General features: G+C 20.3%; 7 protein-coding genes across 7 annotated transcripts; 4 read left to right on the plus strand and 3 right to left on the minus strand.

Moving 5' to 3' along the window:
- Positions 1-124: 124 nt before the first annotated feature.
- Positions 125-1,852, plus strand: PBANKA_0308600 (asparagine--tRNA ligase, putative; the record flags this gene model as incomplete). The annotated part of the gene is made up of 1 exon (XM_034566752.1): positions 125-1,852. One exon carries the CDS (start codon positions 125-127, stop codon positions 1,850-1,852), a length of 1,728 nt encoding a protein of 575 aa, XP_034419970.1.
- A 269-nt stretch (positions 1,853-2,121) lies between these two features.
- Positions 2,122-3,580, minus strand: PBANKA_0308700 (pseudouridine synthase, putative; the record flags this gene model as incomplete). The annotated part of the gene is made up of 3 exons (XM_034566763.1): positions 2,122-3,217; positions 3,320-3,393; positions 3,578-3,580. 3 exons carry the CDS (start codon positions 3,578-3,580, stop codon positions 2,122-2,124), a joined length of 1,173 nt encoding a protein of 390 aa, XP_034419971.1.
- A 900-nt stretch (positions 3,581-4,480) lies between these two features.
- PBANKA_0308800 (GDP-fructose:GMP antiporter, putative) lies at positions 4,481-5,775 on the plus strand (the record flags this gene model as incomplete). Its single annotated transcript, XM_034566774.1, has 3 exons — positions 4,481-4,973; positions 5,173-5,373; positions 5,546-5,775. 3 exons carry the CDS (start codon positions 4,481-4,483, stop codon positions 5,773-5,775), a joined length of 924 nt encoding a protein of 307 aa, XP_034419972.1.
- Positions 5,776-7,503: 1,728 nt separating this feature from the next.
- On the plus strand, positions 7,504-10,399 carry PBANKA_0308900 (conserved Plasmodium protein, unknown function; the record flags this gene model as incomplete). The annotated part of the gene is made up of 2 exons (XM_034566785.1): positions 7,504-8,668; positions 8,808-10,399. The coding sequence occupies 2 exons, from the start codon at positions 7,504-7,506 to the stop codon at positions 10,397-10,399; spliced, it is 2,757 nt and encodes a 918-aa protein (XP_034419973.1).
- A 1,139-nt stretch (positions 10,400-11,538) lies between these two features.
- On the minus strand, positions 11,539-12,410 carry PBANKA_0309000 (ribosomal protein L12, mitochondrial, putative; the record flags this gene model as incomplete). The annotated part of the gene is made up of 2 exons (XM_034566796.1): positions 11,539-11,612; positions 11,696-12,410. The coding sequence occupies 2 exons, from the start codon at positions 12,408-12,410 to the stop codon at positions 11,539-11,541; spliced, it is 789 nt and encodes a 262-aa protein (XP_034419974.1).
- Positions 12,411-13,793: 1,383 nt separating this feature from the next.
- Positions 13,794-15,278, plus strand: PBANKA_0309100 (peptide chain release factor subunit 1, putative; the record flags this gene model as incomplete). Its single annotated transcript, XM_034566807.1, has 3 exons — positions 13,794-13,870; positions 13,959-14,113; positions 14,224-15,278. The coding sequence occupies 3 exons, from the start codon at positions 13,794-13,796 to the stop codon at positions 15,276-15,278; spliced, it is 1,287 nt and encodes a 428-aa protein (XP_034419975.1).
- Positions 15,279-15,698: 420 nt separating this feature from the next.
- On the minus strand, positions 15,699-25,573 carry PBANKA_0309200 (conserved Plasmodium protein, unknown function; the record flags this gene model as incomplete). The annotated part of the gene is made up of 2 exons (XM_034566818.1): positions 15,699-16,220; positions 16,388-25,573. The coding sequence occupies 2 exons, from the start codon at positions 25,571-25,573 to the stop codon at positions 15,699-15,701; spliced, it is 9,708 nt and encodes a 3,235-aa protein (XP_034419976.1).
- Positions 25,574-26,564: the final 991 nt, after the last annotated feature.

Consider the following 26,564-nt stretch of genomic DNA (forward strand, 5'->3'; position numbering starts at 1 on the left):
ACCAATCAAAACATATTTTAACGTATCCTTATAAAATTATATTTATTTTATTTTATTTTATTTTATTTCAAAATATATTTTTTTTATTTACCTCTTAAAATTAAAAACATTTTGACAAAAAAAAATGGCTATCGAAGTTGATGAAGAAACCCTGAAAATTGCCAAGGAATTTCAGAAAAAAAATGAAGAAGAAATAAAATCAAAAAAATTAAAACCCGAATCTATAAAATTAGATAACCCAAGTTCAAATTTAATAAAAATAAATGAAGCATCATGTAGAGGAAGAATAAAAATATGTAATCTTTTAAATGTGCCAATAAGTGAAGTCGAATATAATAATAAAGATAAAATTGAAAAAAATAAATATATTGATCAATTAGTAGTTGTATGTGGATGGAGTAAAGCTGTTAGGAAGCAAGGAGGTGGAAGATTCTGTTTTGTAAACTTAAATGATGGATCATGTCATTTAAATTTACAAATAGTTGTGAATCAAAATATAGATAACTATGATAAATTATTAAAATGTGGAATTGGATGTTGTTTTAGGTTTACTGGTACTTTAATTTTATCTCCGGTGCAAAATACAGAAAAAAAAGGATTATTAAATGAAAATGTTGAATTAACATTAACAGATAATTCTATACATAGTTTTGAAATATATGGAGAAAATTTAGATCCCCAAAAATATCCACTTTCAAAAAAAAATCATGGAAAAGAATTTTTAAGAGAAGTAGCACATCTGCGACCTCGTAGTTATTTTATAAGTTCTGTAATGCGAATACGAAATGCTTTAATGCTATCTACACATCTATTTTTTCAAAGTAGAGGATTTATATGTATTCACACACCTTTGATAACTGCTTCTGATTGTGAAGGAGGTGGGGAAATGTTTACAGTAACAACCCTTTTTAATGAACATGGTGATATTAGTTCAATTCCTAAAACAAAAAAAAAAATAAACAATAATGAAACAGGAAAAAGAGAAGATAAAAATACAAATGAATTAGAAACAAATAATACAAATCAATATATAGTTGATTTTAAAAAAGATTTTTTTAGTAAACAAGCATTCTTAACAGTAAGTGGGCAATTATCCCTTGAAAATTTATGTTCTTCTATGGGTGATGTATATACTTTTGGACCAACATTTAGAGCAGAAAATTCACATACATCTAGACATTTAGCTGAATTTTGGATGATTGAACCAGAAATGGCATTTGCTGATATATATGATAATATGGAATTAGCTGAAGCTTATATTAAATATTGTATTCGTTATGTATTAAATAATAATTTTCATGATATATATTATTTTGAAGAAAATGTTGAAAAAGGATTAATAGAAAGATTGAAAAATATTTTAAATGACGATTTTGCAAAAATTACTTATACAAATGCTATAGAATTATTAACAAAATATTCTAACAATTTTGATATACCAGTTAAATGGGGTATGGATTTACAATCAGAACATGAACGATTTATTTCTGAACAAATTTTCAAAAAACCAGTTATTGTATATAATTATCCTAAAGACTTAAAAGCTTTTTATATGAAATTAAATGACGATAATAAAACAGTTGCAGCTATGGATGTACTTGTTCCAAAAATTGGAGAAGTTATTGGTGGATCACAAAGGGAAGATAATTTAGAATTATTAGATAAAATGATAATTGAAAAAAAATTAAATATTGAAAGTTATTGGTGGTATAGACAATTAAGAAAATATGGAACACATCCTCATTCTGGATTTGGTTTAGGATTTGAAAGGTTAATTATGTTAGTTACGGGTGTTGATAACATTAAAGATACGATTCCTTTCCCAAGATATCATGGGCATGCTGAGTTTTAGATGTAATTTATTTAACTATAGATAAATTATAAATTTATATACTCATTATCATTTATTTCGTTATATATATTATTACATTTTTCATTTTTCACTTTATGAGGATAACATGTGACTATTTGCCCATGAAATAAAATAAATGCGTTTTTTTTAAAAACTTAAAAATAGTTAAAAACTTAAAAATACAAATTAAAAAAAATAGAAAAACAGTTTATGTTACAAATAAATACAAAGTCATTCATTATGTATTATATTACATTTTTTTTAAATCATTAAATATCAGTGAAATGAATAGGGGCATCATAAATAGTTAGTTTACTAGTTTTTTTTGCTAATATTCCCCTTCTCGGTTTTTTTCGACCTCCTCTTTTATTAATATCATTTTTTTCATATATTTCTTTTAAGAATTCTTCATTTAATCTATTTTGATCTTTCATAGAATCATAAAATTTATTATTTTCTTCTATATTAATATTTTTATTAATTTGTAGAATTTTATTTTTTACAATTTCTTCTTTTTCTATAATAGTTGAATTTTCCACTGCCTCATTTATAACATTAATAAAATTTTTTTTATTTTTTATTTGGGTATCAAAAAATTTAATCAAACTCGATGCTCCAAATAAATCTAATGTGTCTTTTATATGTTTAGGAAGTTGACAAAATATTGAAATTAATTTATTACAATGTGATTCAAATGTAACATTAAAACAACAAAGATGGAGTTTTAATTCTTTATTATATTTATGTAAATTTTTTAATAACATTTTATTTTCATATTCAAGGTTATAATTTTTGTTTTTTTTTTCAGCAAAATCATAAAAAAAATTAGAGTTGAATTTTAATTTTTTTTGGACATTTATATATTCATTATCACCAACTATGCATGTATTCAATGAGTAAAATAATAAAGGTTTTATATATTTTGAATTATTTGCATTTATATATATTTTTAACAAACTAAAATTTTGTTTGTTTAACATAATTGTGTTACTAATTACTTCATAAGTTAACATTTGAAAATTTTTACTATTTTCACAATCTGGTATCATAATATTTGAATTTGGAATATATTTTAAATACATTTTTATTTCATTATGTGTGTTACATTTTTCTTTTATTTTTCCATAAACTAAAGTTATAAATATATTTTTATAAAAATGCTTTTTAATAAATTTATTTTTACAAATTAACAAGCAACCTCCAATACTACTGTGTAATTTATATACAATTTCAAAATTGTTTGTATTTTCATTATTTAATAAATGTAAATTTTTTATTACACTTTTTTTTTTCTCATTTCGCCCAAATGTAGACATTCCATATTCTTTTTCGATAACCATATAATCGTTTCCATTGTACAAAACGCTAACAAAATTGTTAAAAATAAAATGAAATATTTATATAGTTTTAAATATAATAACCACACATTATAAGGAGCTAAATATTATTCTCATATATTTTCCTTACAAATTATTTATATTAAACCCGTTTTTTGTTGTAGAAAATTTTTTTATCGTATTTTTTCTGAATAAAAATTTTAGCTGCAAAATAAACAAAAATATATAAAATCAAAATAATGCCAAAAGGTTAAATCAGTTGTGTATATACAAATTTTAAAATAAATTTCTTAAATATAAAAAGTTAAAAATATGTATAAAATTTGAATATATATGGACAAAACAAACAAATAACACTATATAGAAAAGACTATTTTATCAAATTTACCATTATTTTCCTTTATCATATTTTTAAAAATCGGAAAAAATAAAAGGAAAAAAAATTACTATTTTTTCATTAAAAATATAACTAGGGTATTTTTTAAGAATGTTATAATGCTAAAAAAAAATTTTAACACAATTTGCTGAATTGGTGTATCCTATATTTAAATCCCACACATACATATTTTTTTTTTTTAAATATTTTAAAATTGCAACGAAATATCAAATAGGAGTATATATTTTTTTATAACATTTATATATATCCAAGGAAATCATACGGATTTAAAAAAAAAAAAAAAAAAAAAAACACCAAATTATTATTAGGTATATTTTAATATATACTAACTTTTACAAAGTAAAATTATTTATATATTCATTTTTATTGGTAAAGCAATTGTTATTCCAAAATTGTTTTATAACTGTATTTAAGTTTATATCCACATTTCATTGTTTTATTACTAAACCAATATTATAATTTGTTTGTTAAAAATATTACTATAAAACTTTATACACATATTTACGATTGAAAAGTTTGATGATAAAAACTAAGGAAAATACATACTAAAGTAAATATGCCTGTTCGAACTATATTTATAATTTATTTATATCCATAAAAATATATTACATACTGAAAAATATTGATTGTTATTGTGTTTCGTTTTTTATGGAATATACTTTTTTTTTGTCCATAAAAAAACATAGTGCAAACATAACTGAAATGCCACAAATAGCTATATATTTTGATTATTCATTTTAAGTTGATAAAATAGACAATAAATTTGAATAAATGATATAAAACAAAGCAATTATATAAGAATATCATAAAACATATATCCATATAGGAACAAAACAATGAGCTTGTATTTCAAACGATACAAATTAAGTTTATTTTGTTAAAATATTTTTCAAAATGAAGAATAAAAAACTTCCAGTATTATTTTCAATTACCACTTATTTAGCTTCATCAATAACATCTGTTTTTGTTAATAAATATATGTTAATAACCAATATCCTGGACACTATTTTCTTAATTTTTTTACAACATTTATCATGTTTAGCTTTTTTATTTATTTTTAAAAGTTATTTATCCAAAATTCAAAAAGAAGATGACGTTAAAAATGAATTTTTTTCTTTATATGAAGGGATAAAACATTTATGGCCTTTAATAATATCATTTAATTTTACATTGATTTTTGGAAATTTATGTTTAAAATATACTATCATATCATTTTATCAGCTAGCTAGATCTATGACATTGCCTTTTAATTTCATATTTTCTTATTTTTTTTTTAAACATATTAAATTCAATTTTCTTATGATCTGTTCATGCATTTTGGTCTCCATTGGATTTTTCATTTTCTCTGCGGATGCAATTAACACCAACCATAAGGCCGTAATATATGGTTTGAAAAAAAATAAATAAATTCACATGCACATTTGTCTATTCATTTAACTAATCATTTGTATACACACGATCCTTTGATATCCATGTCAAACTAGCGGAATAAATATATAGCACCGTTCCGATTAAAATTGTTTAGCTATTTTAGTGCATTATATATATATATCATTTTTTTTGCAAACTTTTTTAAACGCCTTTAGGTATAATCGTTTCCATAGGACAAGCAATACACTTAAACTTATTAAAGCAAAAATTAATTGTATATAAAAACAAAATGAAAATGTTACATTATAATTTGATATATTCATCCATTATTATGTTTATATATTTATTAATAACTGGAAGGATATTCCAAATTCTTAATTTAACATATCATGGATTTACTTTATTAATTCTGTCTTGTAAGTTTATGACGAAAATAGAGCAAAAAATAATTCACACACATTATACATATGAAAAGAAATAGAAAGGGAAGATATGGAAAACATCAATCCCAAACATTTTGCACACAGAAATGCGCAGTTTGTTAATATATATATTTTTTTTGTTAATACAAATTTACAACTTTCTCAGGTTTATCGTCCATTTTCGTAACATTTTCATCGTTTATGTGTATTTATTACACAGACAATGTTGCTTATAATATGATTGGAAATGTTAAGTCAACACTTCAAACATTTTTAAGTAAATTTTATAATTCAGAAGAATTTAATACAAACACAATGATTGGAATAATATTAACTACATTAGGCTCATTTACATATGGATATTCTAGCGAATATTCAAAAAAAAAAAATAATTAAGAAAAAATATGAACAAGTCAGGTAACATATGCCCATATAATTAATATATTTTCATCCTTACTACATTATATATATTGTTATTATTAAAAATTGTAGTAAATGCTAGGAGTATTATTTTTTTCGTGTTTTTATTTTTTGTTTTAACAATATAAATGAATAAACTGTAAAAGAATCCAAATATATTTTTCTTTTACTTAATTCCATTTTTAACTCCATATATTTTATAAAATATGACTAGACTCTTACTTATATGTACTGTACATATCATTTAACATGTATTACAATGATATCAGAATTTTAAAATTATTTATTGTTACATACTTAATTGCATATATTTTTTATTTTATTAACTTCACCTTAATTTATTTTTTAAATATAGTTGAAATGGTAAACTAATGGAGAGCAAACAACTATATATAGTATACGATAAAATAAATTTTAAAAAATCACCAATAATGATGAATATAATCCATACTGTCTTTTATGAAATGCAAATTATATTCAAATAATTTTTTTAATTCAAAATCACAATTTATTTGTTATTAAATTATTATTTCGTTCATTTATTTATTGAAAAATATACAATTTATGTACATTTACATTTTAGTAATGATTAGTTTATAATAATATAGTATATTTTTTCTTCATAAAATTGGTATATATAAATAATATATTAGGTTTATTTACATAAAGTTATACAAAATAAAGATGAAAAACAATATATATTTTACATACATGATAATATTTTCACTATTTTTTATTTTATTATTATTCCAGTTTTCTTTGTGTGAAAAAGTATTAAAGAAAATAATTTGGCTTTATTTTTATTATGATATTTTTATACTTTCTAAAAGAAATAACATATAAAAAAATTTAAGAATTCAAAAAATTGCTAACAATCTACTAACAAATACTAACAATATACTAAAAGGTATTAATAAAAAATACTAATAAATTTTATTTTTTGCACCAAATATAATAAAATATCCAAAATATGTTTAAATAAAAATATGAGATCCAGTTATTAAGTTTCATATACATTTTTATATTTTTACAGTAATTTTAATATTTTTTTATACCCTTTTAAATTTGATTGAATTGAATATCATATACACAAAACATACACATGTTTTATATTTTTTTGTATTAATACTTTTCAAATTTAAATAATTTTTATTTTCAGATTTTTATCTTTATTCTTTCCATACAATATTTAGTATTGTATATTTTTTTTATACATTATTACATAGTTTGCTTCTATATATATCTTTCTTTATATTTTCTATTTCCTAGTTTAATATATTTATCCATATTTCATTTTTTACTTTATTGGAATTCATTATCATTATAACACATCATCTTTCCTTAATTCTATTTTACTTTTTTTTTGGGGGGATATTTTTTAAATCGTTAATATATAATAGTCTAAATAAGAAAATGAACTAAAAAATTCAGACACTTTCAACATATATATAACATTTGTTCCCTTTTTTGTTTATTTACCGATTACCCATTAGTATATTCCCGCTATATATTATTTTTCTGAACAATTCAATAGCATATATCATATGCGTATATACTGAAATGCAAAAATGCCAACAAACATCTATAATTGAATATGAATATATAACAATAATGAATGTACATAAAAGTTTTTATGAATATTTAATGATACATGTATAAAATATAAAATATATTTAAATAGTTAAAAATATAATAGTGAATATTATGAATCACAAAAATAATAATATGAATTGTGATCCACCAAATAATTACCAAAACAAAGGCAATAACCAAAATAATAATGGTACTAACAATTTAAGAAATTTTAACAATACAAGTTATGGTAACATAAATTCATTTAATCATGAATTGTTTCAAGTTAGTAGCAATAACGTAAGGATCTATGCGGATAATATTATTTCAAATAATATGAAGCCTCGTGATCAAAATAATTTTTTTTGTAACCCACATATAAAAAACTACAATTATGAAATAAATGACAAAATGAAATATAATAATAATAACAACATCGTATCCAATTCTGGTTCTAATAATAATGGACAAATGTATGGAACTTATAATTATATGACATCTAAAAATCTTCAAAATGAATATTTTCATAAAAATCTGAACAATACAAATTCATTACCAAATAGACAAAATAGTAATATGATTCAAAAAGATAATAAACAAATGATGGGTAATATTTACAAAATGAATAATGTCAATGATGTTGGGGATATACAGAATATGAGATATCTTGGAAATGTAAAAAAAACACATAATATTAACAGTATATTAGATGTCAACCGTTTTAATCATATAAATAAATTAAATAATATGAATAATTTAAGAAATACACAAAACTATAATTATATTCATAACAATATTCATGTTAATAGTGAAAATATAACTGATATTTATAATCCTATGGAATGTCAAACAAATCGAAATCATTATGTAAATCTTAATACTGGAAACGGCAATGTTAACGATATATATAATTTTGATATAATCAAAAATATGAATAATATAACGAAGTTTGGTAAAAATAGCAAAAACGATATTACCAATAATATTTCATTTAATGCGCCAAATAAAAATAATTTTAATATGAACAACACATATCCTAATAATTTACAGTCAGTACATTCAGATAATAAACAAATCGGTAGCCAATATATTCCCAATTACCCAATTAATAGAACTTCTGATATAAAAAATGTAAATATCAATCGAGCTCCCAGTATAAATGATAATAATTTCATTTTCCATGAAAAAGGAAACGAAACGTTTCGAAATCAAAATAATAACAACAACAATTTAAGTGATAGGCAAATTATTAATGCACACTCTGGTCGGATTGATAAAGATAACTTGGATAATGAAGGTAATTTAATATCTCAAAAAAAAAAACAAAAAAAAGTTAATGAAAAAATATAAAATAAAACCACTGAATATTCTACATATAATATATTTATGACCATGTTAATATATTTGATTATTTTTCTAATTATAAAAATTTTCAGGTAATAATAATAATATATATAATAGAGGTCATAACTATACATATGAAATTGCAAAAAGTAATATGAACATGGTAAGGGGAATGGACCAAGGACATAATGATATAAATAATCAAATGCATAATAAAAAATCCAAAACTGTTAATGTAAATAGTACATTTAAAAATGAAATGGTGAAGCCATATAATATGAACATGTCATATAATTCTATTACACAAGGCAATAATTTTTATGAACCGGCAAGCAATTTTGTAAATAATAATTATGGTATTAGTAATGTTCCAATAAACAATAATAACCATGTTAACCAATTAAACAACTATCAAAATGGTATGATATATGATCAATATTTTATGAACAATTCAGAATATGAAAATGATACATATAACGTTAACAATAACAATGAATATTATTACCATTTACAACACCAACGAAATCAGTTTAAATTTCCTAATAATACTATGCTTAATCAAAGTATAATCGAAAAAAGTTTACGAAATAATAAACAAATAATTGATCAAAAGGTTAATGAAAATATGAACAAGTCATATACTAATTTTTTAAAAAGTATTATTAGTACACCATATTTAAGAAAATCCTCACCAAACCAACATAATATGTATAATAACCAATTTAATATTGATGAAAATATAATTCATAACAATGCATATAATTATCCAAATTTGAACAATATAGATGATCAAGGACTTGAATTATATAATCTTAAACCTTCGAAAACAGTTGAAGAAAATTATGAACAGGCAATAAAACATGATGATGTTCAGGTAAAAATGGAATCAAGTGATTATGGTAATGCAAAAATGATATATACAAAAACAGAGAATGTGGGAAGAAAAAAAAAAAAAAAATATATCGATCCAAATAATCTTGATGAAACAGTAACAGAAAATACTAATTTCGATATTAAGGAAGTTAAAAAAAAAGGACGAAAAAGAAAACTTCGTGTCGATCCCCATAATGAGGAAAGTAAAAATGAAGAAAATAAAAATGAAGGTAACAACGATGTTGAAAAAAAAATAAATAAGAAATCAAACAAAGAAGTTGATAATAATATGGTGCATATTTCTTTGTCTTATGAAGAAAATATGAGGGATATAAAAAAAAATTATAAGGAAGAAATAAAAAATGAAACAATAAACATATCAAATAGTGTAGAAAAAAGTGATATTGAAAAAACAACTCAAGAAATATCTTTATATTGTAACAAATTAAAAAATGAAGAAATACATTTTAAAAATAATTACGAGAAAATTGGTGTTAATAATATATTATCAGTTTTTAAAAATAAATTAAATAAAATTAATGTTAATAATAACTCTTTAAATTGCCATTCTGAAATAAATGTTTTAATTAATAATTTTTTATATGTATTAAGAATAATAAATAAACATCAGCAAATATTAGGAGATATTTATAGTTTTAATTTTAACATAACTAATGAAGACAATATAAGAAATTATTTTGAAAATCGATTTTCCTTTGTTAAATGTTACAAACAATATAATGAATTAAATGATCATATTTATGACAAAAATAAGAGAAAGATCAAACATGATGAAATAAAAAATGAGTAAACAATTTTTAATAGTAACATAAAAAATACATATTCACATAATGAAGATAAATGTTATATATTCTTTTACTAAACAAAAGGTGATAGATCTAAATATGATAATTTCAAAATGATTAAAGGGAAATATTCAAATACTTTTGAAAATTAAAATGATTATATATATTAACAACGAAAATAAAATAAATACACTGCCATTTTATTATCTTTATATATATTTTAGTGATATAATAAAAGTATTTTTTATTAAAAAAAAAATATATGGATTTTCCTATTTTGGGGTTTATTTTTCTTATAAATTAACCTTATTTTAATATATAATATACTATATTATTTTGTTTTAGTTTGTTTGAAATATATTAACACATGGGGGATGTTCATATATTATCATACTTATTACTATATAGTAATATCCAGGGTATTATCTTTTTTTTTGCGTATAATCTCATTAATATATTATGAACAAAAAATTTGTAAAATTAGTTTATATTTTAAATGAAAAACGTGGGATGAAATAAATATTTAAGGAAGGTATATTATGCATATGTACACTAGTATATAATGTGCATTTTTTTGAATAGTAATATTTTTCAAGAAAAATAACAGTATATATATTCAGATATAAAAAATATACATAATGCACAAAATAATATTTTTTCATATATTATACAGAGATATTTATCAGAAAAAATAATATTAAAATGCATTTATCGAATTAAATTTTCTTCAATTTTCCATTTCATTTTGTTTTTATAAATGAAATATAACCATGCGCATCGTTTATATATAGATTAAGATTTTATAATTGTCAAAAAAATTTACACATTTAAAACTTTTAAAAAAATTTAATTCCATTGATATATATATATTTTTAATTATTTAAAATATTTTATGCTCTTTATATGTTTTTAATTTAATACTTATATATTATGTATATCATATCTATATATGATATATATATATTCACATAAAAATTATTTGTCTTTAAAGTCAAAAAACACATTTTAAGATTAACAATATATATATGTTAATGTTGACTTTGATATATTATGTACTATCATAGTATATATACTTCATTTATTTTCTTAATATAATTAAAAGTGTGTTTAAAATATATTTTTCATAATATTTAACTCATCAGGTTTATTCTAAAATTATAGTTGCTCCGAGATCTTCAAAAATTTTTTTAATTTCGTCGGCTTGCTCTGCCGGGGCATCTAATATGATAAACAAAATTAGAAACAAAATTAGAAATAAAAACGAAACAAAAACGAAATAAAAACGAAACGACAAAACTTACTCTTTTGTATGTAAAAGGGGGCGCTTTCCACCATTTCTTTAGCTTCCTTTAATCCAACATTTGTTATTTTTCGAATTTCTTTAATAGTGTTAATTTTATTTTTAACATCAAATTTTTCTAGTTTTATATTAAAAGTTGTTTTTGTTTGATTTTTTTTTTCTTCTGTTTTTCCAATTTCATTAGTTTGTTTTATATCGGGAATCGCATTTTCCACATTAGTAGATGCATTGGTTATGTTTGATGTTGGAATATTAATTCCTCCATTTATTTGATGCACATTTGAAGCTTCAAAAAAAGATAAAGGATGTGGAAATGGGTTTCGATTTATAAAATATCCATTATTAAATTGTTTATTTCCTTCGAGCTTTTCTTGACACATATCACATAAATCGGCTGCTTCAATTAATGTTAAATTCAATATATCATCGACTAATTTTAATACTTTTTTTGAAGGCTTTCTTTTTTTTGTAAACTTATTTTCTATTTCATCATTTGGAATGGTATTATTATTAGAATCTTTTATTTTATCAAAAATATCGTAAGTACTATTATTTGTAGATGTAGAAAAGGATCTATTTCGACATATTTGAAAAAAACAAATATTAAAATTGTTTGGTATTATTTTTCTAAAACTTAATATAGTATCATTATCCCTTTTGTTATAAGCCTTTGAAATTTGAAGAAATAATTTTAAATGTCTACATTTATTTATCATTTCTGTATAAAATTAATTGCATTTGTTTTTTTCAAATAATTCACAAAAACATATAACTCTATACATGTGGATAAATATGTGCAATATATGTTTTGGAAGTTTGTATGTTTACAACTTTATGGTGCTATTCGTGTAATGTTATATAGCAACTCAATGGGAAATGATAAGAATGTAATATTATGCATTTATTTCGGGGTTTATTTCGAGGTTTATTTTTTAAAGCTTACTTTTTTAAACTAATGCTAACTTGTTTGACATACACATTTTAAGAAATTATAAAAAGATACTAAAATATAAGATTTAAAAAAAATAAATAAATCAATTTGATTGTTCAAATTTGTTTTGCATATTCGGGACACGTTGTTACCCCCTAAAGAAATAGTATATGTATAGCATACTTTTTTATATTTGGTAAACTTGATAATAATATAAAAATAAAAAATAACAAAAATAAAGAAAAAATGTTAAAAAAAAATATATATAATTATAGTCAAACAATATGTGTAGTTTATTTTAATCATATATGCAAATATATATTTTTTATAATATATTATGCATATTTTATAATTAAAAATTTTGTAGGCATTATAATTTGTATGCTTAATGCAAGTGCTTCCCTTTTACTTGTAAAATAAAAAATTAACAAAAAAAAAAAAAAAAAAGTTATGAAAAAAATAACAAAAGTAAAAGATCAATTAACAGGAAGTATATCATTTTCCTTATATTTTTAATTTTTTTGAAAAATATAAAAAAACTAAATTAATTATTATATTTCCTGTGTTAATATGTTTATATTTATATTGACTTTCTTCCCTTTCAATTCATAATTTTTTTATATTAAATATAATAAAACATATTAATAATAAAGTAAATTTTACAAAGTTATGACTATTCATTCACAAACATAGATTAATAGTATATTTCTGTTTTCTCTATACTTGTATATAAATATAATTTGTGTAGTTAGTATTTTATATGCTGAATATATACATGTATGATGCCTTCATATTTGTATATATGTTTAAATTATGATACCAATTAATTTTTCATAAAGGATAAATTATGTTTTATAAAAATGTGAATTGTTTTTATATAATATGCGTCGTATCTTATATGGTGTTATAGTATTTATTCATTTATCTACTATAGAATTTATAATACATACACAATCCTTTAAGCGTTTATTTAAATAATATAGTTTATCTGCAATTTAAAATAAACAAATTTTGATATTCCATATAATATTTTTATCCATACTTTTCTATTTCTATGATTATCAAATCTTTTCGAGGCATACATAATTCATAGTAAAAATAGGGAACTATTTTTTGTGTATTTTAAGAATTTGAAAATTTTTTTTTTTTAAGAATTAATTTTAACATAATGGAAGTTGACCGAGATGCAAATGTTGAACAATGGAAAATAAAAAGACTAATAAAAAAACTAGAAAATGCCAAAGGGTATATAAAATAAAAGTAGAAATATAAATCCATATTTATATCTATTTTTTTCCTTATCTATATTTCCTACTTTCTTTTTTTCCTGTAGAAACGGAACTAGTATGATTAGTTTAATTATAAGAAGCAAAGATGAAGTTTCAAGAATTAACAAAATGTTAGCGGATGAACTTGGAACTGCTTCTAACATTAAAAGTAGAGTTAATCGCCTCAGTGTGCTATCCGCGATTACTTCAACTCAGCAGAGTAAGCCCCAAAAAAATTGGAAATAAATTGGAAAAAAAAATGAAAAAAAATGAGAAAAAAAATGAAAAAAAAAATGAAAAAAAAATGACAATTTTTCATTTCATTTTTAGAGCTAAAGCTATATAACAAAACCCCACCTAAGGGACTAGTCGTATATTGTGGAACTGTTGTGACTGAAGATGGAAAAGAAAAAAAAATGTCAATAGATTTTGAACCCTTTCGACCAATTAACACTAGTTTGTATTTGTGTGACAATAAATTCCATGTTGAAGCATTAAAAGAATTATTAGAAAGTGATGATAAGTTTGGATTTATTATAGTAGATGGTAATGGTGCATTATTTGGAACAATACAAGGAAATGCAAGGGAAGTTATTAGAAGATTTACAGTTGATTTGCCAAAAAAACATGGACGTGGAGGTCAAAGTGCGTTACGTTTTGCACGTTTAAGATTAGAAAAAAGACATAACTATTTAAGAAAAGTTGCTGAAGTATCTACATCTGTATTTATAACAAATGATAAAGTTAATGTCTTAGGTATAGTGTTAGCAGGAAGTGCTGATTTTAAAAATGATTTATTACATAGTGATTTATTTGATCAACGATTATATGCTAAAGTTATTAAAATTGTAGACATATCATATGGCGGCGATAATGGATTTAATCAGGCCATAGAACTTAGTGGTGAAGCATTACAAAATGTTAAATTTATACAAGAAAAAAAATTAATAGGAAAATTTTTTGAAGAAATTGCACAAGATACAGGTAAAGTTGTATATGGAATTGAAGACACATTAAAAGCATTAGAAATAGGAGCTGTTGAATTATTAATTGTATACGAAGGGTTGGATATTATTCGATTAACTACAAAAAATAATGTTACTAATCAAACTAAAACAATGCATATTTTCCCACATGATGAAAAACAAGAATCTTTATATAAAGAAAATAATGTTGAATTAGAAGTTGTAGAAAAAATTTTATTAACAGATTGGATTATTAATAATTATAAAAAATATGGTGCATCTCTTGATTTTGTCACAAATAAATCTCAAGAAGGTGCTCAATTTCAAAAAGGGTTTGGAGGTTTTGGTGGAATGCTTAGGTATAAGATCGATTTAAATTTATATGACGAAGATGTGGATAGTGACGTTGAATTGTTCTGAACCCTGAACTCCAGCCTAGTTCGGCACTAAACTGGTTCACACATTTATTGTCAATCTTATTTTATCCATAGATAAGTCTGGGCTTGGCCCATAATATTTTTCATTTTTACATTTTACAAACTTCTTATTCTTAATTGCGTAAATTGAAGATGCATTCATTTTATATGCCTCTTCATTTCATTGCGTATTCCATTTTTTTTTTTTTCTTTCGGCATTCCCTCCTTTGCATCTATTTGTTTTGTTTAGTATTCCATCTCCTATTTTTATATTTTGAGGCAATTTCCATCGAATTCCACACTTTTAAATAGGATGAACGCATTAAACAATGAAAGTTATTTTTAATTCGTTAAAAAAAAGAAAAATGAAAAAAAATGAAAAATTGAAAAAAAAAAAATTCACAAAATTAGAAAAATACGCTGGCTACTTCTTATGAATGTTGACAATATAGTTGTAAATAAGAGTGCACTTCTTCTTAAAATTGTTTGTGCATATGTTGGCAGGTAAAAGGGTTGCGTTGATGTGAATTAGATAAGAACATATGTTGCTAATTAATATCTGTTTTAAGCACGAATCTTCACATAAAATTTTTAATTTTTCTAAAAGAAAAGCACCAAGAAATGCACTTCTTTCTAATATTTCTTTTAATATATTATAGTATTTTTTTAATTGTATTACTTCTGGCAAAAAATTAAATAAGTTATCATTTTTATATATACGTTTTGTATTTGTATATTCATCAATTGATTTATTATATTGTATAATTTCTCCAGAATTATTTGATATATCACTTTTTGAATTGTTATCACTTAAATATTGACAAAAACTAGATGACTTCCCTCCAACTCCTCGTGTATAATATATTTTTTCTTTTTTTTTTTCCTTTGTCGTATTTATTATGTCAAGACATATTGGGACGTTTGATATTCCGTTATTTGCTTTTACCTGCGAAATAAGTGGGAATATGCGCATACATCTATACATACACATGCATTTACATATGGAGCACATTTATACATATACATGCATTTACATATGGAGTAAATCTACATGTACAGGTGCGGACTTATTCAAACTTAATGAAATATATCAACAAATCAAAGTCAACTTACTGTTCGAATCAGAGTTGTATTCCTTCGGCCAAAATGCTCAATAATCGTTGTAACTAACCTTGTAGATTTTAATATTAATATATAGAAATGAATAACAAAATATGAATAATAAAAATACTGATTATTAATTATATTTAATAGTATAGTATTATAGTTAAGAATCGATTTGTAACAAATATATAATATTCTTTGAGTAAATAATGATAATCCATTTTTTTTTAATTTGTTTTGATTTATATAATCTTGGGAATTAGATGATGCAGATACTTCATATTGACTATATGGATCAATTATCATTTCTTTTTCAAAAATAAATTTTTCCAATATTCGATTAATATAAAATAAATGATGATCAACGGCTTTATCCATAATAGATATTAAAAAATCATTTATATTATACAAACTACAATAATATGATATTTTTGTTAATAATTCAACATATAAATATGCTTCTTCTAAAGCTGCTAAACAATTTATTTTTTCTATTTTTGTAAATATAAAATTAATTCGATCCGACATTTTTCCAATTATATTAAATATAGAGCTAAGAAAAAAAACAACTTCTTTATTTGTATAACACCTTCCATCCAAATTTTCTTTACCTTTATATTTTGCATTTTTATTATCATTTTCAAAATGTTTTGCATTTTTATTTTGAATATTAATTTCATTATTTGAAATATAATCATTTCTTTGATTTGTTACATCATTTTGAATTCCTGTTATCATTTCTTTTGGGTTTATTTGCAAATTTATAGATGAAATATTTTCGAAAAAAAAACTATTTGTGTGCATTTCATCTATTTCAATTCCTTCTGAATTCCACTCATTTATTTTTTTTAATTTTTTTGAAAAATTATATGATTTGTTTTCAGAAAAATAAAACTCAGCATTTTCTTCAAAATTTTTATAGTCATTTGCATATATATATAACATTTTTATTATCAAAACAATCAAAGAACAAAATGTTATATGATTTTTATTTCTTATATACTCTCCATTTGATATATAATAAATAGAATTAAAGTTTTTATTATTATCAAACATAGAATGATATATTATTGGAACATATATAAATTTTGTTAATATATCGGTTTTAATAATATGTAAACATATCTGTCTATTTAATGTTAATAAAATTAAAGTGTTAATATAAAAATAATAATATTGATTATTATATAAAAATGTATTTATTTTATTAACATGGTCATATAATATATTTTCTAAATTTTTATATATTTGTTTATTAACTATATCAATTATTTTCGTTTTTTCTACTTTTATACATTTAAAATAAAAACTATATAATAATTCATATATAGTATTTATTCGATTATATAAAAAATATAATAATATATGTTCCATAAAATATGACATTTTATTATTTTCTTCATTTTGCATGTACATGTCATGCGATTCATAACATTCTGTTAATATTTCCTTCAATGTTCTAATGTATATATTAAAATTAAATATATTATCACCACTATTATATATATCCAATTGTTTATTTTTTACATAATTTATCACCTTTTTGTTAATTTCTTTATTTTTTTCATTATCAAATATGTTTTGTTGTTTGCTATTTTTATTTTTTTTATCCACTTCGTCAAATTTAAAATCCTCATCAAATTGTCTTCCTTTGTTTATTTTCACAAAATGATTATTGTATAATCTAATAGAAACATAAAATACTTCCAATAAGCTTATAAACAAATTTATGTTAAAATTTTGAGCAGGATAAATGTGCTTTAATATACAATTTGGAACATATAATGCATTTAAATTTTTTAAAAAATAATAATTTTTATTATATAATTTAAAATAATGTAAATGTATAATTATACATCTTATAAATAATGAAAAAAATACAGACATGTTACATATCATTTTGCTATCTTCGATTGAGTTTTTTTCAGGTTTTTTTTTATCTTTATTTTCTATTTTGCTATTTTTGTTATCTATATCATTATATCCTTCATTTTGTAATTGCCAATTCATCTGTTTTCTATATATTTCAGAAATAAAACTAGATCCTCTATGCAAAACATAAAATATATTATTATTGTTATTTTTTATATTTGTTGAATATGATTCATATAAAAATAAATCACAATAATAACTGTTTTCATATTCATCATCAAAATAGCTATCGTTATTATCAATATTATTTATTTCATTTTGCTTATTATTAACATAATTTGTATTTTCTATATTTGTGTTAATAATAAATGGAATTTTGGTTTGGTTTTCATTTTCCAAAGAATTTTTTTTTTTTTTTTGTTCATAAGAATGCATATTTATAATAAAAAATAAATTCACAATAATATTTGATATCAAAACATAATAAAATGAATTTTTATTTATCTGAATAGAAGGTACTAAGAATGTACACATAGCTTCATATATAAAAAAAACAAAAGGAACATTTAGTTTTGTATTAGATTTTTTTAAATAAAATTCTTCTTCTTTTTTATAATTTTCAATTTCAAATAATTTTTTATATTTTAATATAATAATAAATTTATACAAAAATAATAACAAACGTATTTTGCTATCATAAACACTTTGTGTTATATTAATATATTTCATGCATTTTATTTCATTTTTAAAATATTTTGAAAACATAAAGGATTTAGAAATATTATCACTATATTCATAATATATTGTTTTTTTTTTATCTTTTTTTTTTCGGTCAATTTTTTCAAATTTATTATTTTTAATATTTTGTATCCTGTCTATTTTATCATTCCAGTTGTTCATTTTATTATCTTCATTGTTGTTTTCATCAAATTTTAAACTAGTATTTTTGATTTTTTTTTTTTCGTTATTTGTGTTTTTATTATCAAATATTGCATCCATGTTTTTCAATATACTTTTATATATTTTATTTTTTAATTTAATATCAGGATTTGTTTCATTATTACAATGTATATTTCCATTTATTAAATTTTTATTTTCTTTGTGCAAATTAAAAACACTAGTATTATTTTGTAAATTATTTTTCTGAACGTTCAGGCAATAACAATAATTTTTAATATCAAAAACGAAATTTTTTTCACCATATTTTTTTTTCGATTTTTTTTCAAAAAGTCTTTTACTTATGTAATCATCTTCTAATAATTCCATTTTATTTTGTAACACATTTTTAATTGATAATGAATTGTTTTTTCTTTCAAAAATACAATTTTCTTCATTCTGGTCATTTCCAGCTTTATTCTCATATAAATTAAGTATATATTTATAATAATAATTTTTTTCACTAAAAATTTGAAATATATTTTCAATTAATATATCATCACTTATAGATCCATGCTTTTCAATTAAAATATTTTTATTATTACTTAAAATATCCTTTACATTATTTGCAGTATCTATTTTTTTATTGTATAATTTGCAATAAGAGCTTAGTAAATTATTTAAGTTTACATAATTAATATTAAAAAATATATTACACATATTTCTGTTATAACATATTTGAATTATAAATTTGTAAATATTAATTTCTTCTGTATATAACCCTTTAATAACTAAATCGAATATTTCACTAATTACATTAATATTGTACATATAGTTATACAATTCTTTTTTCACATGTTTATCATATATTGGCATATGTTCATATGATTTAATAAATATATAATTATTTATTTTTAACTTATTTATAAAATTATTAAAATGTAATTCTATATATTTCCACAAACTTTCTTTCTTTTCTGATATATTACTATTTTTTTGTGAATTTTCATCCTTATATTTTTCATTAAATAAATTCAAATATACACCATTCATAAAGTGCAGAGATAAATTAAAAATTTTTAGTTTGTTAAATTCGCACGATTTTATATCATAGCTTTTGTAAATGTCTTCTTTATTATTTCCCATTTCAAAATATTTTGTTATTATAAAAAATAACAAATCAAATAATTCTTCATAAATCGATACATCAATTAAATCGTTATTTCTTATAAAAAAATATAAAAATTTTAATATTTTTAAGATTCTTTTTGTATATTCAATTTTCATATTTTTACATTGAACTTGATTTATTTTATTATAGTAAAATTTTATTTTCCCTGTGAACATGGTTATAATTGATAATAAGGGAAAATATCCTTTTCTATATTTACACATAAAATATATACTACTAAAATTGTTCGAGCAAAAATATTTATTCAAGTTATCATATAATGTATATATATTTTTGTAATTATGCATAAAAAAATAAAACAATGATATGCTTAGAATTTCTCGTTTCTCATTTGAATGTTTTTTTTCGATGCTCAAAATGTCATTGTTCAAAGATTTGCTAACTATGTCATTCTGTAAAATTATAAATTGAAAAAAAATGAAAAAAAAATGAAAAAAAATGAAAAAAAATGAAAAAAAAATGAAAAAAAAATGAAAAAAAATGAAAAACTTTGAGAAATAAAAGGGACTTACCTTTGGAAGCGAATTTAGACAAACTTTGGAAAATAAATTATGTATTGGGTGTGAAGTATCAAAGAGTGCAAATATTTGGTTAGCTATATTTGTCGATATGTTATTAATTTTTTTAATAAATTTAAAACGACAACATACTTCCAATATAAGCGAATACATTAACAATACTCGATTAATTATTTGCTCATTTAATTTTTGATAGGTTTTATACTTTGAATTTTCCAAATCTATGTCCTTATTTTTATAATAATTAATGTTGTAATTGTTTATAAAAAAATTCATATTGGAATAATAATTATCTGAATTGCTCAGATGATATTTGAATATTTTCTTATTTTTTTCTGACTGTTCATAATGTACAAGCAAAAAATCACTCAAAAAAAAAACATAATTATTTTGAAAAATAATTTCCAATATATTTATTATATGACAAAAAAAATTTTGAAACATTAAATTGTAATTTATTGTATTTTTATGTATCATATTTACAGAGTTGTTTTCAAAAAATTCATTGGTATCAAAACGAGTTTTATCGTAATTTTTATTTTTGTTGGAAGTATTTTCATTTTCCAAAAAATCATTATTGTTCAGATTAAAATTTATAGTTGGTTTTTGAAATAAATTCTCAACACTACTCACTTGGTTATCATATTCCAAATTAAAATTATTTGAATATCTTTTTTCAAAGTTTTCAATATTATTTCTATAATGTGAAAAATCTAATTTATTATTTACTGATTCCTTTTCTATACATAAAAAATCAGTGACATGGCTCATTGTAGTAATATTAGTGAAATATTCATTTTCATTTGCCATATGAAGTTGGAAAATATTTATTTTTTTGTGCAAATATAATTCTGGTTTGCTAAGTAAATTTGTATGATTTATAATTATATTATTAACAAAATTGTTAAAAGTTATTGTATTTTTTTTGCTTAATTGCAGATCATAAGGAGTATGTTCTGTGTGAATATTACCATCTTGATCGTTTTCATTATATGGATAAGATAAAAATGATGAGTTGTTATTTCTTATGTGACTTTTTTCTACTTTTACATTTTGTAAATATAATTTGTTTTGATTATTATAATGTGTGTAAAATTCTTTAATTGTGTGTGTGTTTACATTTTCTGATATTTTGAGCATATAATTAATTATATATAAAGCCGTGTTTAAAATCGTGAATTTTGAAATTTTAAATATAAAAGAGGATGAAAAATTATCTATAAATACTTTGTTTATATATTTTGAAAAAATAAAAAAGAAAAATTCATCAAAAGTGCTGTTGCTATTATATATTTTAATATTATTTAAAAAATCATTTATAATTAAAAAATAATTTTTTAAATATTTGTAAAATGATATAAAAAATAAATTTACTAATTTATTTATATCAATATTTTTTTCCCTTTTAAATGTATTATCACAATTTTCAAAAGTCCATTTTGTCCATTTTTTAACTAATGTATTAATACTATCTAATATTTGTTCGATTTTTCTTTGAAAACATTTATAAATATTTGAATAAAAAGATATACCTGTTTTTTTATTTATCACTTTTTTAAATAATTTTAGTATTCCTTCTGTACATGGAAATATATTTTTCTTTTTTTCTTCATCATATAATCTTAACAAATCTGTAACAAAATTTATTTTATTATTATCAATTTCACATAAATGTATTAAAGTAATAATAAAAACATTTTCGAAACTTATTTCTTCAATTTCATGATTTGAATTTACAGTTTTTTCATATGAATTTAAATTAGAATTATAAAAATTATTATATTCATATTTATTTTGTTGAGTTATTTTCATTTTTTTTTTTTCCATTTTATTTAAAGCTTCATCATATTCTTCGTTATAACTTTTTTTATGACTATATTTTGAAATATTTTTATTTTGCTCTGATTCATTGTTACTTAAGTTTTTATGTAAGCGAACAGTTTTAACGTCATTAATTAAAAAATATATTTTCAAAAATGATATGTCAATTCTAAAATTTTCTTTTATATCCATTGATTCTTTTTCGATTTTAAAGTTTGAAAAGTTAACACAATTCATATTATTGTTTTGAAAATTTCCAAAAGTATCGTTATTATTCTGACCATGTTCAGAATTATTATTTAAAAAAACATTTGAATTAAATATATTATTATCTACATCGGTATTCATATTTTTTGCCATTTCCCTTCTTTCCATCTCTTTATGTTCAGAATATGAAAATATCTGAAATAAATATGTATTCAACTTATTTATATTAATTTTTTTGACAAGAAATAACAATGTTTTAACTATTTCATAGGTAAAACATTGAAGCTCTTTATATTTTAAAGATAAAAATAATAAATATGTAAATATACTGACAAAACTATTTTGAATCCCATAAGGTAATTTAAAATAACTAAATAACTTGATTTCAATTAATAATGGAAAACATTTATTAATTTTTAGCATTTTACAAAAAAATATAATCATATTTTTAAAAAAACAAAAATTAAAATTATTATTTCCAAAAAAAATTTTATTGCCTCGATCATAATTATTATATAAATATTTACTATAAAAATCTATCAAAATGTAATAATATTCTATATATGTAATATATATATTTTTTATATCTAAATTTTTCGTTTTTAAAATATTTGTTATTTTAAAATATAATGTATCCTCTAATATTGTAATTATACTGTCTGTATTGTTACTTAGCTTAGATAACGATTCTAAATTATTTTCAACTTCTTCAAAATTTATTAAATTTGCATTTGTTCCAATTAACACATTTAAAATCCTATATATAGACAATAGGTTATGATTAAACATTATTAATGTGTGAATAGGAAAATTACAAATTTTATTTGCAAAAAATTCTAATAATAATTTATTTACATTATATAATATAATAGGATGAAACATACCTTTTTCATTTTCATTTTCCTCTCCGTTTAATTGACTGTTTATGTTTGATACATTTGTACTAGTATCTGCATAAGCTTTCAAATAATCATATGCAAAAAAAAGAGTTGACGTTTCTAATAATATATTTTTACTTTCAATATATATATAAGGTGAAACGTGTTTGGTTATTTCTATATTATTTGTAACTATTTCTGTATTTTTGTAATTGTATAAATTAAAAAAATATTTCAAAGAAAATGCGTTTTGATAAATATTATCGTCTTTAATATAATCTAAACATGTTTTTATATTTTTATAACATTTTTTAATGTCATTTACAAATAAAATAAAATCTTCCCCATTAAAAAGATATATACAAATTTTTAAAAATAAATTAATATCAATATTATTTTTAAAAAATTCTTTTTTTTTAATATGTTTTTTCATATTTTTTACTAAATATTTATTTATATCCCTATCGAATAAGTATTCATTTGTATTATCATTATCCCTATTATTTAACTCATAATTTTTATTATTTATTTTTACACCATTTTTTATCATAAAAATGTTATTATTATTATTGTTTATATATTGATCGCCTAATATTCCATCATTTTCAACACTTATATTATCGTCAATAACAAGAATTCCATCCAGTAAATCGCCTAATATTTTTTTATATACAAAATTATCTTTAATGAATATAAAATTTGTAAGTATATCATGAAAATGAGGTAAAAAATTAGAAAGTGTTTGTATATTTTGTTCATAAATATTTGGTGAATTTTTATTTTTTTGATAAATTAAAAAAAATTTAAATAAATTATTTGAAAATGGAGATTTAATATATTTATTTATATCGTCTAATTTTATTATATTATTTACAGAAATTAGTAAAAAAAATATAGAATATTCCTTTTGTTTTAATGTGTATATAATTATATCATTAAAATTATTTTTTTTAGATATGTTAGTACTTGGTGTTATGAAAATGTTTAAAAGGGTTTTAAAATTGTTTTTTGTTAATATATTTAATCTTAATTGTAAAAAAAAAAATATATTTATGCAATATATTTGAATATTTAAAAATAATAATATATATTTATATAACCATGGATAATTTTCTGTATGTGTTGTTTTCATTAACTCGAAATAATTATTAGTATCATTATATGTGTCAAAATATATTTGTATAAAATTTTGAATTTTTATTTTTTTTTCAATAATATTAAAAAGTTGATAAATTAAATTATCTTCATATTCTAAATCATCTATTTTGTATTTTGTATATGCATAAAAAATATAACAACTTTTTAGTATATGTAATATATTTTTAAATATATAAAAATACTCGTTGAAATAAATTAAATGTAATTTTTCCATATCTATAAATTTAATATTTTCTTCTAATATTTTGAAAAGTTCTTTATCCATTTTATTATCATATTCATTATTCATTTTGTCTATAAATCCGGGATCAAACACATTTTGATTGTCATTTAAAACACTTTTATCGTCACATTTTATTGAATTTAATTCTAAAATAAAGCTATCATTATTTGCTATTTCATTATAAAAATAAACTTTTAAGCTATGTACCAACAACTCCTTAGAAAACCCAAAAAAATAAGATTTTAAATTTCCAAAATTTAAATTTTCATTAATAAAATGTTGAAGTTTTATTGATATTATATTATAATAATTATTGTCTTTATTTAAATAATTCAACAAATTAGCGTATCTAAATTCAAATGCTTCCTTAATACTATTCTCATATCCTTCATATTTTTTACTATTAATTAATTCGTATATTTTTTTATTTGATAAATATTGGTTTTTCATTATGTATTATTTTTATGTTTTATATAATATACAAAATGCTTTCAATAACTTTCAAAGTATTATTTTCAATTTTTATTAAATTTGAAATTATGATTAAATCTGCTTGTTCCCATATTATGATATTAATATATTTTTTTTTACACTGAAAAATATGGGAACTATTATCAATATATGCCCTTTACGAACTGATTTATATTCACAAATTTGTTTTTATGATATATTTTCGTTTTTTTTTTTTTTTTTTTTATGTTTCATATCCTTTAATATAGCAATACATTTGTAAATGTAATTAAAACAAATAGTATATAATGCATTTTTCTTAATATCAATATATTTATATATGTACATATGACTTTATATCAAATTGTATTATACATGTATGTATGTATGTATGTTTTGCTTTCACTTTAGCTATATTTTATTTTAAGAAAAATAAATAAAAAAAAAAAGTATATATTATGTATGTATATCTTCACATTTTAGTTTCAGAATATTTTACAAAGCTTGTTTGTAAATACAATGAATTTTAACAATTCTTGTTAAAAAATTAAAAAAAAAACGATATGTACATAATTATTATATCAACTAAATGTGGGTAAAAGCTATTATGTAATTTTGTTACATATTTTCATAACCTCAGAGGGTAATATCATAAAAAAAAAATACATTTTTATAAATACATAATTTATTTTAATATATAATTATTTGTTATTATAAATTCGCGAAAATAACAAAATAAGAATGGGCTACTAATCCAATTATAAAAAAAATGCTCTCTTTTTTTTTTTTTTAAATAAGTTTTGAAAATAGCACACCATTCATGTGTTTCTGTTTTCGTTAAGATATAAAATGTATTTTTTTGTTAACTTATCTTTTTTCTTAATTTTTTTTTTTTCAAAGATTTGTATTTTCATTATTTTGGATAATTGTATATTTATTCTTGGTTAATATTTATTGGAATATTTTTTACTTTTTCATTCTTTATTTTTTC

Source organism: Plasmodium berghei (genome assembly GCF_900002375.2).
Source record: "Plasmodium berghei ANKA genome assembly, chromosome: 3".
In the NCBI taxonomy this organism is placed as follows: Eukaryota; Apicomplexa; class Aconoidasida; order Haemosporida; family Plasmodiidae; genus Plasmodium; species Plasmodium berghei.